Source organism: Chlorocebus sabaeus, chromosome 15, assembly GCF_047675955.1.
Source record: "Chlorocebus sabaeus isolate Y175 chromosome 15, mChlSab1.0.hap1, whole genome shotgun sequence".
Taxonomy (NCBI): Eukaryota; Metazoa; Chordata; class Mammalia; order Primates; family Cercopithecidae; genus Chlorocebus; species Chlorocebus sabaeus.
The window spans coordinates 59,581,674-59,595,680 of record NC_132918.1 but is presented as its reverse complement, the minus strand read 5'-3'; the positions used below and the strand labels follow the sequence as shown (position 1 = coordinate 59,595,680).

General features: G+C 37.9%; 1 protein-coding gene across 5 annotated transcripts in view; it reads left to right on the top strand.

Moving 5' to 3' along the window:
• NEK11 (NIMA related kinase 11) overlaps positions 1-14,007 on the top strand; it is a 302,909-nt gene that overhangs the window by 206,949 nt on the left and 81,953 nt on the right. The window contains exon 15 of one of the 5 annotated variants that reach the window (XM_073023610.1): positions 10,874-11,048. The exons of the other annotated variants lie outside the window; for them this stretch is intronic. Within the exon in view, the coding sequence (XP_072879711.1) occupies positions 10,874-11,048 (175 nt within the window). The remainder of the gene's footprint in view (positions 1-10,873; positions 11,049-14,007) is intronic. 5 annotated transcript variants of the gene reach the window in all.

Genomic DNA, 14,007 nt, shown 5'->3' with positions numbered 1-14,007 from the left:
CGCATGTGCAAGTGTCTTTTTCATATAATTACTTCTTTTCCTCTAGGTAGATAACCTAGTAATGGGATTGCTGGATCAAATGGAAGATCTACTTTTAGTCCTTTAAGGAATCTTCATACTGCTTTCCATAGTGGTTGTACTAGTTTACATTCCCATCAACAGAGTAAAAGTATTCCCTTTTCACTGCATCCATGCCAACATTTATTATTTTCTGATTTTTAAAATTATGGCCATTTTTTGCAGAAGTGAGGTGGTATCACATTATGGTTTTTATTTGCATTTCCCTGATACTTAGTGATGTTGAGCATTTTTTCATATGTTTGTTGGCCATTTGTATATCTTCTTTTGCTAATTGTCTACTTATGTCCTTAGCCCAAATTTTTATGGTTTTTTTTTTTTCCTTGCTGATTTGTTTGAGTTCTTTGTAGATTCTGAGTATTAGGGCTTTGTTGGATGTATAGATTATGAAGGTTTTCTTCCACTCTGTGGGTTGTCTGTAAACTCTGCTGATTATTTCTTTTGCTGTGCAGAAGCTTTTTAGCTTAATTAAGTCCCATCTATTTATCTTTGTTTTTGATGCATTTGCTTTAGGGTTCTTGGTAACGAAGTCTTTGGCTAAACCAGTGTCTTACAAGGGTTTTTTCCAATGTTATCTTCCAGAATCTTTATGGTTTCAGGTCTTAGATTTAAGTCTTTGATCCATCTTGAGTTGATTTTTGTATAAGGTGAGAGATGAGGATCCAGTTTCATTCTTCTACATGTGACTTGCCAATTATCCCAGCACCATTTGTTGAATAGGATGTCCTTTTCCTACTTTATGTTTTTGTTTGCTTTATTGAGTATCAGTTAGCTATAAGTATTTGGCTTTATTTCTGGGTTCTCTATTCTGATCCATTGGTCTTTGTGTCTGTTTTTATACCAGTACCATGCTGTTTTGATGACTATGGCCTTATAGTATAGTTTGAAGTGAGTTAATGTGATGCCTCCAGATTTATTATTTTTGCTTAGTCTTGCTTTAGCTATGCAGGCTCTTTTTTTGTTTCATATGAATTTTAGGATTTCTTTTTCTAGTTTTATGAAGAATGATGGTGGTATTTGATGGGAATTGCATTGAATTTGTAGACTGCTTTTTGGCAGTATGGTCATTTTCATAATATTGATTCTACCCATCCATGAGCATGGGGTGTGTCTCCATTTGTTTGTGTCATCTATGATTTCTTTCATTAGTGTTTTGTAGTTTTCCTTGTAGAAATATTTCACTTATTTGGTTAAATGTATTCCTAGGGTTTTTTTTGTTTTGTTTTTTTTTGTTTTGTTTTGTGGCTATTGTAAATGGAGTTGCCTTCTTGACTTGGTTTTTAGTGTTATTGTTATTGGTGTACAGAAATGCAATAGATTTTGGTATGTTGATTTTGTATCCTGAAATTTTACTTAATTTGTTCATCTAATCTACCAGTTTTTGGAGAAGTCTAGCATTTTCTAGGTATAAGATCATATGATCAGCAAACTGAAATAATTTGACTTTCTTTTTTCCAATTTGGGTGCTATTTATTTTTCTCTTGCCTGGTTGCTCTAGGTAGGACTTCTAGTACTGTGTTGAATAGGAGTAATGAAAGTGGGCATTCTTAACTTGTACCAGGTTTAGGGGAATTACTTTCAACTTTTCCCCATTCAGTATGATGTTGTCTGTAGATGTGTCATATATGGCCTTTATTATTTTGAGGTAGGGTTCTTCTATGCCTCATTTGTAGAAGGTTTTATCATGATAGAATGCTGACTTTTTTCAAATGCTTTTTCTGCATCTATATAGATGATCATATGGTTCTTAAACATTTTATGTGGGTACATATTTATGGAGTATATGAGATATTTTAAAATAGGCATACAATACATAGTAATCATATCATGGAAACTGAGGTTTGGGTCTGGAAAAATGCTTGGGGTACTTCCTGGAGCCTTTCTTTCTTACCAGCCTGCCAGTGTTTTTCCAAGTTAGCACCAGGGCTGGGGAGGGACAAGATGCTCTTACATGGCCTGGATTGCATGATCCCCCAGTGGAAAGCTGGATCATAGAGGAACACTCTCTCTCTGCCTCCCATATTAGGGCTTTACTCACAGTTCTCAGTCAGTTGTTGGCATGAAGGCTGTCTACCCATCCTCTCTTCACTGAGATCTTTCCTTTTCCAGTGAATTCCTCTGTTCTTTCTTGAATAAAAGATTATAGTGGATCTCTGTGCACTATTTTGCTTTTTCCATGTGAAATGTTTAAAAATATTTTTAGGAGAAATTAGATGTAGACCCTGTTCTTTTCTCAGTTTCAACCAAAATTATCTTCACTCTTATCTATTTTATAAATTGAATTTCTATAAAAGATTGTGTCTTGAAAAAGATAGATTCCACTGCTAAAAATTGAAATAACACTGATTGAATAGTTAATATCCAAATTCCTTTCTAAACTGGGTGCTTTTTCTTTTTCCTTAAAGAAATGAGCATTAGAATCATGGAGTAAAAATACACATTTATCTCTGCTTGAAGCCCCACTAATGTGACCAAAAAGGAATAAAGCTGATATAAACCTACAGAAAAAAAGAGAATGTAAGAGGAGATGGAAGCAGATGAGAGCTTTAGTGAACTTGAGAAAGATATAAAGCAGATGGATGAGTGATAACTGATTTAGAAAACAGAGAAAGCTGGCCAGGCGTGGTGGCTCACACCTGTAATCCGAGCACTTTGGGAGGCCAAGGCAGGTGGATCACGAGGTCAGGAGATCGAGACCATCCTAGCTAACACGGTGAAACCCCGTCTCTACTAAAAATACAAAAAATTAGCTGGGCGTGGTGGTGGGCACCTGTAGTCCCAGCTACTCGGGAGGCTGAGGCAGGAGAATGGAGTGAACCCAGGAGGCGGAGCTTGCAGTGAGCTGAGATCACACCACTGCACTCCAGCCTGGGCGACAGAGCAAGACTCCGTCTCAAAACAAAAAACAACAACAACAAAAAAACAGCAACAGGGAAAGCTGAAAGCTAAGTGCCTGAGATGTATATAGGAAAGAAGGGAGGGTAAGGTGTAGGCTAGGAGAAGCAAGGCAACTGAACCTACAGAATCTCATAAATGCTCAAGATTTGGAGGCCTCAACTACCTCTGAAGGCATGGTATAGGTGAAAATTAAAATGGGAAGGTTGGTTGACAGTGTGCATAAGGAGAAATAGACTCCAGGTGCCTTTCTCTCCACTGGCAAAGCCACAATATTCCTCTCCACAGTCAAGACAGAAGAAAATAGACTCAATTTGGTGGAACATTGAATCAGGAAGGTTCTGGATTTAGGTACACCAAAGGAAAGGGTGATGTGATGTAACAAAGAGATGAATTGAAAGTCTTCATATTAAGTTATGAAATCCCCAGATACCCTTCCTACTTGGCTTCTGAAACACTGGAAGAACAGCATGGACTCCTTCAGGTTCAGAAAAACAAGGACTCTTTAGAAGATATCTCTCTGAAAGCATTTACCAGCCTGAGAATCCTAAGGATGTTAACATTTCCTCAACAAAATGGTGGGAATGAGTCCTACCAGTTGACAATCCCTGAATCTACAGAAAGAGCTTAAATTGACTTTTAATGTTTCACACTTACATGTGAACATGTAACAATGCAGTAGCCAGTATCTGAGGAAATCTAACCAAAAAGAGAAATCAAGACAAAAATATACAAAGAACTCAGGAAACAGACAATATAGGCAAGAAAATAAAAATTCAAAAACTATGTATCCACAAAAGTTTTTTAAAATAAAAAATTAAAGAAGCAATATTAAAATTCTAAAAGATAGAAGAGGATATTATCTCTGTGAAACAAATAATACAGAGAATAAGAAAGAGCTCTGGAAGTTATAATTTTAATAGCAGAAATAAAAAATTCAGTAGAAGGTTTGGAAGATAAAAGTGAGGAAATTTACCAGAATATAATTAATAAATGATAAGAAAACAAAGTGATTCATCTAGGTGATTCAGTACTTAACAAATAGAAATTCCAGGAAAAAAGAACAGAAAATGAAAAAAATTGTCAAATAAATAAGAAAAATATCTAGAGAGAATCAAACAGACCACTTGTAAAGTATCAGAGAAAAGAGTGGTGTCTTATTTTTCAACAAATACCTAAAAGCTAGAAGACAATAAAGTTTGAACCTACAATTATTTATCTATCCAAACTATCAATCAAGTGTGAGAAAGGAAGAAAGACATTTGCAGGAATCCAGTATCAAAAACGAGGTCTGAAAAATATCTACCCTCCATGACTTTTCTTAGGAAGTTCCTAGAGGATATGCTTCATCAAATATAAGAGTCAATCAAGAAAGAGGAAGACATGAACTTCAGGAGATAGGAAATCCAATATAGGAGAGAGGTTAAGGGGATTCCCAGAATGAGAATAAAGAAAGGTCACTGAACAATAGCTGGGCAACAGGCCTGGAAAAACAATCCATTTAGACTAGAATGAGTCTGAGAATTCCAAGGGCTGAATAAATATCTCCTAGAGAGGAATGGAACTAATGGATAACCCATTTGGATTTTATCATAATTAGAGGAGTTTTCAGTTCCTTTGGTGAGTTTAGGGATGAATTAGAAAGATTAGAAAACTAAACAAAGTAAAAAATCCAGGACAATTATGAACTCCTGGAAAAACAAAAAGTCATTTTTAAAAGAAAATATTAGTAATCTGCACACATTGAGTGCTTAGCTTTGTACAATATTTGCATAGTCATAATTTAAACATTCAATTATTTTTAAAATGTGATGTAACTATATTAGAAAGGTGGAGGAAAGAAAAATATTTGTAAGCATATGTGTGCATATGTGTGTGTATGTGTGTGTGCGTGTATAACAGAGAGAGGAAAGAAAGAACAAAATTCACATTCCCCATGTATAGTAGGATGTCCATAGATAGTCTAAAACAGAAAAGTTTAAAAAAAATGGTTGTATAAACATGTGCTATAGAGAGATAAAGGTAAATACAAAAAAAAAAAAAACAAGTTAAAGAGTTGAATATGGTCAACTTTGGAGACTGGAACTTGAAGGTGAGGCAAGAAGCTGCCTTGTTTTTAACATTAAAAGCTTTGACTTAAGGAAGTACTAGGTACATGAATTCTTAGATTAGAAGTCGATTTTTAAAAAGAGGTAAATGTTGGAAAGCAAAGACCCCAATTCTGCCCTCCATTACTTTAGTGTGCCTGCTAGTAAGGCTGGATTAAGACTTTTGGACACTTTGATTACTGAGAAGATTATAGTAAACTAAATTTGTAAATTAAAAAGAAGCTAGATTATAAAATAAAAAATACATATACTCTGAAGTTATAATAGCTTCTTTTCAAATTGTCTGATTGCAAGGTTCTGAATACGTTCATTAAATGTATTTTTCAGTTTTGCTTGTGTTCTGGCTTGCATCCTGCTTGCGTCCTGGCATCTGCTTGTGTCCTGGCATCTACTGGGATGATTTATAGGACATTTCAGTGCTCATTCCATGTAACTGCTAAAGTGCTTGCTGCCCAAAACCGTGCAACACAGGAAGCCCCTTAATCCTTCTACTGCTTCTTATGACTATGATGACCCCTTATTGTGACCTCTTATGTTACCAGAACAGTAGAATGTAATTAATGCTGCTGCTGAAATGGAAGTTCTTTGATTATGACTACAGATATTAAGATGATGGGAGCACATGCTTTTGAAATACCTGTCTGGTGTGGAAACTCATAGCAGGACCCTCATTACACATGAGAACTTTATTGCTTTCAGGACTGCAAGAACTTCCTGTCATTACATAGAAATCATGAAGACAATCCCATCACTTTGTCTTATAAGGGTCTAACACTGCTCAGGTAACTGGTGTCTGTTTTGGTCCTATTACATTTTTGGGAGGCCCACTAACTATAATAATAGTTAAAGCTTATTAATCATTGTGGTTGTTAATATACGTCAGAATGTTAACAGGATCCAGGGGCAATTTAAGCTTAAATATGTCAGAGTATAAGCTTTGTCACTTCAAAATGAAACCTCTGTGAATGAACTGGCTTTACTCATGCTCAGTATCTGCCTAGGCACTTTGGTAATGCCCAGGTGCCTGCAGAGCATGTCAAGATAGGTATGTATCTTCTACAAACATCTTCAAGAGCTTCTTCTGTCTCTTAACCAGAGAAGAAAGAAAAACAGACATACACATGTCCTTTCTGGTAATTTCAACCAAGAAATTTTTAACTTTGAAACCCTGAAAATACTGTGTGTAGTGGTTCGACCCCATTCCTGACCCCGATTTAGTTTGAATTCTGCTTGGAACAGGGACAGTGATATTTTTCCTTCTTACATCACAGATGAGTGGACTGAATGAATGAGTTAGCATTTGTGTGGCTTCAGTAGATCCTGAAGATGATCTTTTGCATTTCAAGTTCAGTGTGTCAGTCTCCTTTATGGCATCAAGATTAGATTAAAGCCTTGAGATCAGTGATTTTCACCTTGAGCATGCATCCAAATTACTTAGAGGGCTTAAAATACAGGTTTGGTATGTGTCCAAGAATTTGTATTTCTGACAACTTCCTACGTGATGCTGATGCTCTGGGTCCAGACTGTACTTTAAGAACTATGGCTTTATAGTCCTTAAGCCCTGAGAGGGTTATTGTACACACTCACTCCAATTTATACTTCAAACAGAACAATACTAAAGTGTAAAATAAAAGTTTTGTTTCCAGAAATTATAGAGAACTTAAAAGCTATAAGCTAAAATGAAATGTTTTCTTCCTAGATTTTTTTTTTTCCTCTTTTTGTGATCCTGTCGTGTGTGATGGGCTATCTGGCACTGTGTGTAAGAGTTACTGAGCTTCCTTAGAAGCTCAGTATCCACATCAGGCGTTTAGAGAGGTCTGGAAGGTTCAAGGCATTGTATTAAGAGTTGGATATTGAGACTCATTTGGAATATGGTCCTTGTCATGAGGTGGGCTCCTGGACAGACCAGTGCATAGTTTTGTGAAAGTACCAGGGAATACCTACTAGGTGCTTTTTTCATACATGGAAAACAAATTGTCGTACATGAAGGCCCCTCATTTACAAAACTCTAAATTCCCATCAAAATTTCCCGTGGGATACAAGAAGCAAGACTAGACATGAACAGGTTAGTGATTCTAGGCAGAATTAGGAGAAAGAAAGAGGGAAGAAATGAAAAGGGAACAGAAAAAAAGGCCAGAATGAGGGCATGGGAAATAGCCAATAATATAGCCAATAGCGATTTTACTGAGGGCAGATACTTTGAAACATGACATTTCAATAGTTGAAATTTGTATCCTCGATTTATTTTCCTCTTCCTCCTTCCCTACAAATGTTTGTAAAGTTTGTATTATAAGCCAGATGTCACAGAGTGACGAAGAAAACAAGTCCCTGTCTTAATGATTTCCCAGTCTAGTCAGGGAGACAGATAATTGCAGAACACTGTGATGAGTACACCACACACTGTGAACAAGGCAAATGTGTGTTGGGTATGTACTGGGGTACAACCCTAGTGCAATGTACTGTATCCCTGCTACAAAGTATATTAACTTCAATGAAACCATAATACATGCGTATTAAATGAATTAATGATTGGTGAGTTTCTCTTTTAGCTATGTAAACTTGATTACTAGAACTTCTTTCTAGTTAACACCAGTATACATAATGTTCTTTGCTATCAGTATGCTAATAAGAGTAATTAATAATATTGTTGTAGGGATTTATTTATATTACAAACTCTTCTCCTTGCCACCTCCCCTTGCTACACATGGATCAAATGGAGCTATCTGACAAGGTAGCAGACACGTAGCAGGTTCTCCACAAGTTGTCACTAATCCTGAATCTGTTGCATTCTTTGGAGTTTTAAAGAAGTTGTAAAAAATTAAATTTTTCACAAGATGTAAATCTCTATAAAACATAAACAGAAGGGATAATGGAAAACAGATATTGTGCATCCACATCAAAACGATCCAACTGGCTTATGATCCAAAATATCCCTTCTCTCTTCCAGTGAAAGTGGTCGCAATGTGTCAGTAACCAAAAATAAAACAGTATGTTGAAATATCTGTGAGACTAGCCTGAGAAATCTTTTTCTGTCAAGGTGAAAAACACAATAGTGCAAGATTAACTGACTGTAAGTCATCACCACACTTAATGACTTAAGAGTTTGAAGAGCTTAAGCAAGGGAAGTTTCTAAGGGATTCAGAAGCCCTGATGCTTTCTCTGGTCTATATCAGTGTTACTGTTTAGCAGAGATTAAGGAATTATTTCCAAAGTTCTGTGGAAGAATTGAGGGGTAACAATTTTCAAAAAGCGAAACTGATCAGACATATTAACACACTAAAGGAATCTTAATGGGAAGCGAGGTTTTGGAGCATCTGTGAAATTCTAATTACTTCTGTAACAACATCCAGTTTGGATATACAAAGCCTTTTTATAAATATAGTTTACCAAGGACATGTATAATTCTGCTGATAACTTTTCTCAGCTAGAAGTACAGCTAATTTGGCTAAGCACGGTGGCTCACGTCTATAATCCCAGCACTTTGGGAGGCCAACGTGGGTGGATCACATGAGGTCAGGAGTTCAAGACCAGCCTGGCCAACATGGTGAAACCCTCTGTCTACTAAAAATACAAAAATGAGCCAGGCATCGTGGTGGGTGCCCGTAATCCCAGCTACTCAGGGGACTGAGACAGGAGAATCACTTGAACCCAAGGGGTGGAGGTTGCAGCAAGCCGAGATCATGCCACTGCACTCCAGACTGGGTGACAAGAGCAAGACTCCATCACAAAATAAAATAAATAAAGCAGTACAGCTAATTTCCCAAACATTTAAGAATGTTAAAGTTTGTAGATTACCTTGGCTCATAATGTATTTACTAAGATATGGAGACAGAATTTTCATTTCTAAGAAGTTCAAAGAAAATGAAGTCAGAGGTCATCTTCCATCTTTCTCACTGAGCAGTGATGATCCTAAACAGTTACTATAGTAACACGTGATCTGTTATCTGAGCAGTAATAACATGTACCCGGTTCTACATTTCAAGTCACTGCTTTCAAAGCACTCTCCTTGTTTGTTAAAGGTGATCTTTTCAAATCGTGCTCTAAAACAATACAACAGTAGTATCCTAACCTACAGGATAAGATTCAAACTCCTAACCTGACACAAGATTTTTTTTCTGGCCTTGGTGCTATACATCTAGGTTCATCAATCCCTTCCTCACACCTTACATTCCAGTACCACCAAACTTCTTGATATTTCCGTGAATATACTCAGTTGTTTCACACTTCTGAGCTTTCACACTACTTGATCCTTTGTAGAAAACACTTCCCTCCCAACTGCTTGGCAGCTCTACTTCTATCTTTCTATTCATTCATTAAGTGATTGTTGAAAAAAAAATTGTATGCCATACTATGTGTTGGCCTCTGAGAACGTTATAGTGAACACAACCTTGCCCTGCCCTGACAAATACCAGAATTATAAACCTTCTACTTCTCTGTGAAGCTTTCCTTGGGTTGCCAACTGATTAGACCATATCCAAATAAGGCAAATGCCCAGTTGTAACCAGTAAAGCTGGTTCTGTACCTCACTTCCATTTTCTGTCAATAACTGCTGCTTGCCCACACTGCAGAATAGAGTTCTCCAAACCTCTTGTGGTTCTGAGGGCTGTGCCATTCATAAATCATTCTTTGCTTAAATAAACAGTTAAATTTGTCTCCAGAGGCTGCAGAGGAGCGAAGAGAGGAAGATAGGAAGAGATTGGTCAATGAGTATAAAGTTAAAATCAGATAGGAAGAATAAATTTTGGTATTCTATTGCACAGTTGGGTGACTGTGGTTAGCAATATCATATTGTACATTTCAAAATAGCTAGAAGAGAAGATTTTGAATCTTCTTACCATAAAGAAATGATGAATGTATGAGGTGATGGATATGCTAAATACACTGATTTGATTTTTATACAATGTACATTTATCTAAACACCACATTGTATCCCATAATTACATACAATAATTATGTGTCAATGAAAACAAAATTAAAAACATTTTTAAGATATTTAAGAAGTTAATTTTTTCAAAGTCATTCTTTTAACCCTACGTTCTAAAAACTTACTGTAACTTAAGTCTTCTACAAAGACTATGCACCACCAATATAGTGATTTCAAAACTGGTTTTAAGGTAAATGCAGAAATATTTTGTATATATTTGTTTCTTATCTTGACCTACCATAAAAGCTCAATTCCTATATTGGTCATCTATGGATGCATAACAAATTACTCAAAAACATATGGGCTGAAAACAATGATAATCATTTAATATCTCTCATGGTTGCTGTAGGTCATGAATTCAGGAGGGTGTAACTGGCTGGTTGTGTCTCAGGGTCTCTCATGAGTTTGCAGTTAGCTATCACCCAGGGCCACAGTCTTCTGAAGGCTTGACTGGGGCTGGAGGTTGCATTTCCCAGGTGACTCACACAGCTGGCCTCAGATCCCCTCCAAATTGGCCTTCCCACAGGGAATCTTGAGTGTTCTCAAGGCTAATAATATGAGATACTGGGCACAGTTTTTAGACTGGCCAACATTGCTGCCTTGGGAACCTGGTTGTGGCTGATGTTTCTACCCCAAACCTGCCTGGATGGACCTCATGTGGCCTCTGCTTCTTCTCATTACTTTTTTTTTCTTTTTTAGACAGGGTCTCACTCTATTGCCTGGGCTTGAGTACAGTGGCGCAATCATGGGTCACTGCAGCCTTGACCTCCTGGGCTCAGGGTAATCCTCCTGCCTCAGCCTCCCATGCAGCAGGGACTACAGGCACGTGCCACGATGCCTGGCTAATTGTTTTTTGTATTTTTTGTAGAGATGGGGTTTTGCCATGTTTCTCAGGCTGGTCTTGAACCGCTGGGTTCAAGTGGTCCACCTGACTCAGCCTCCCAAAGTGCTGGAATTACAGATGTGAACTACCATGTCCAGTCAAATTCATCTTACTGGCAGAGGCCGGTCATATTTCTACACCCTAATCACATGGGAGACTGGTAAGTTAGTCTCTGGCATTCATGGCTTTAATGGGAGCTGGGCTTCATCTCACAAAGTATAAGATTCCCCTTACAAGGGAAATGAGAATATAAGGCCAAAAATAACAAATATTTACTCTACTAATGAGCTCCACTGTTGTAAGGATAGAATTTTAGGAATAACCTAGAGATGTGGAAGGAGAGATGGCTCTTGTGTGTCTTGTGGAAACATCTCCTCTTTTGGCTTTCATAGAAGCTAAGGAGTAGGTGATGCCAGGTAATCATTTTTCAATTTATCTTCTGTTCTGCTAACTATAGAGAGAGCTACATGCTTCACATGACAATTGTTAGGGTTTGCATTCTAATGAAAAGTGAGAACCCATCCTGGTGGTAATGTAAACTAGTACAATCACTATGGAAAACAGTATGGAGATTCCTTAAAGAACTAAAAGTAGAACTACCATTCAATCCAGGAATCTCACTGCTGGGTATCTACTCAAAGGAAAAGAAGTCATTATATGAAAAAAGACACTTGCACATGCATGTTTATAGCAACACAATTCACAATTGCAAAAATATGGAACCAGCATAAATGTTCATCAACCAATGAGTAAAGAAAGTGTGCTACATATATACCATGGAACACTCTTCAGCCATAGAAAAGAACAAAATAATGGCATGCACAGCAACCTGGATAGAGTTAGAAGCCATTATTCTAAGTGAAGTTACTCAGGAATGGAAAACCAAACATCATGTGTTCTCACTTATAAGTGGGAGTTAAGCTGGGGGGACACGAGGGCAGAAGAATGATATAATGGACTTTGGGGACTCAGCGGGAAGGGTGGGAGGGGATGAGGAATAAAAGACTACACGTTGGGTACAGTGCACACTGCTGTAGTGATGGGTGCACCAAAATCTCAGAAATCATCACTAAAGAACTTATCTATATAGCCAAAAACCACCTGTTCCCCAGAAACTATTGAAATAAAATAAAATACAATTTTTAAAGAAAACTTAAAAAAGAGAAGGAAGTATTGCTGATACACTTCCCTTAAGTATTTGAATCAGTCTTGAAACCAGATCAACCTCCTATTACAGAAAAGCTGGTTTTGTTTTTAAAGCTAAGTTTCTTCATGTTGGCAGATAAGAATAATTAAACTCCCCAAACATGGGCTACTGTCTCCACAGGGAAAGCACAAATGAAAAAGTTAGGGTCTGGCTTCTGCAAATCTCATCTTAGCCTGTATCCACATTTAATTATTGAATGTCAATCCAAAAAACAGACACTTCCTCTCTTCCTTTTACTGGTAGGTACTGTTCTTAGAGGTTTCTCCTGTTGTATTCAAAATGAAACAAGAATTTCCAAACTCCTTAACTCTTGTTTTTAATCATCTATAAAATTCAGGTGAATATTTGCAGTGTAAAATAACCATAGTAAAAATATTTTATTTTCTATCTTCTGGTATTTTTCATATTTCCTATAAGTAGCAAGTTTGTTTCTCCCAAGTTGATCCACTTTTTCCCAACTATTTAATTTTGGTGTAGGCAGTAGGGTCCTATTGATATACTGAGAAGTTGCTTCACGCAAAGCACTGGGTGGACATCATGGGGAGGCAGTGTAAATTTGCCTTGGGTCTTTTGTAGCAATAATGCACATTTATGTATAAGTTTAATGTACATTTAAGCTTTACTAGCGCCATAGAAGATAGGGTTTTGTTTTGTTTTGTTTTTTTGTATCAGTGAGGCAACCGAGACAGAGATTTTTACCTTTCCAAACATCACAGAATCAGGATTCAAACCCAAGTCCTCTAAGCCAGCTCACATACTTGTCCCAATATGCCCCAGCTCCCTTCCTACTGGAAAGCATTTGAGGCCGTTCTCTCCTAGACCACCTTCTTCCTTTTCCTCCTGTGCTTTTCTACTCCAGCCTCCTAATGTGGTTCGGCATTGACACCACTGATGCTACAGGGTTGACAACAACTTCCTTGGCAGTGGCTTCTGTCCTGTACCAATAACATCAATTATCTGAAAGAGCTGGGGATGGACAAGAAGTGGGAGGAATGGTCATGTCATTATTTCTAATACTGCTCTTGTCAAATACCCACCTTGTTAAAGGAACCAAGACAATTATCTCCATGCCCTCAACCTTATCCACTTCAACCTTTAGGCTGGGTTTTCTAGGAAGCAGTCTCTGACAGAGTTGAGTAGGCAGGACTTTTACTCAGGAGTGCCCTTGGGATTGACCCTGCGGATATAAGGAGAAGGATGCAGGATGAGGCAGAGGGAGAAGTTGAGCAGTCATGCAGGCCTGACAAGCCTTAGCCAAACCCACAGGGAGCTCCAGTCCCATCAGAGTTGCCAGCAAAGGCTATAATCGTTCGGTTCTCTACCCTCTACCATGATCAGTCATTAAAGGTTGCTACTTGGAAGGTCATGATTTGGGGCAAGGCAGCTTTCTGCGGCTAAAGAAGTTCCTGAAGGGGCCACAGCCGGAGGCTGTCTCTCTACTCCCAGCAGTTGGGGTAGCAAGTTCTTCCTTCAAGGAGGATCTGCGTAGTGCATCTCCATTTCTCGGGTGTTGAGGGAGGCAGTGCAGAGACTACCCTGCTTCGCAGATTCTTTGACAGTTTTATTGCCATTTTGCTGTCCACTGTTGTCACGGGAGAAGCTTAAGGAAAAATCTTCACCAAGTTTGGGTCAGCTAAGCCTCTCAGCAGAGTACAGCAGCTTTCACATTGCCCTGCTGATTCACAGCCCCTCATAATAAGTCATGGGACTGTCATCTGGAGAGGTGGAGAAATGAGGTGGAAGACATAATGATCACCCCAAATTTCAACCTTTTAGAGGGGGAGTTTTGTCTGATGATCTTATTTTTTAAAAATTATCACGTGAAACTTGTTATTTGGGTGTGGCACTTCTATGGGATGTTAGAAAGAGCACTCTAACATTGGGAGTCAGGAAACCACAGTTCTAGTCTAGG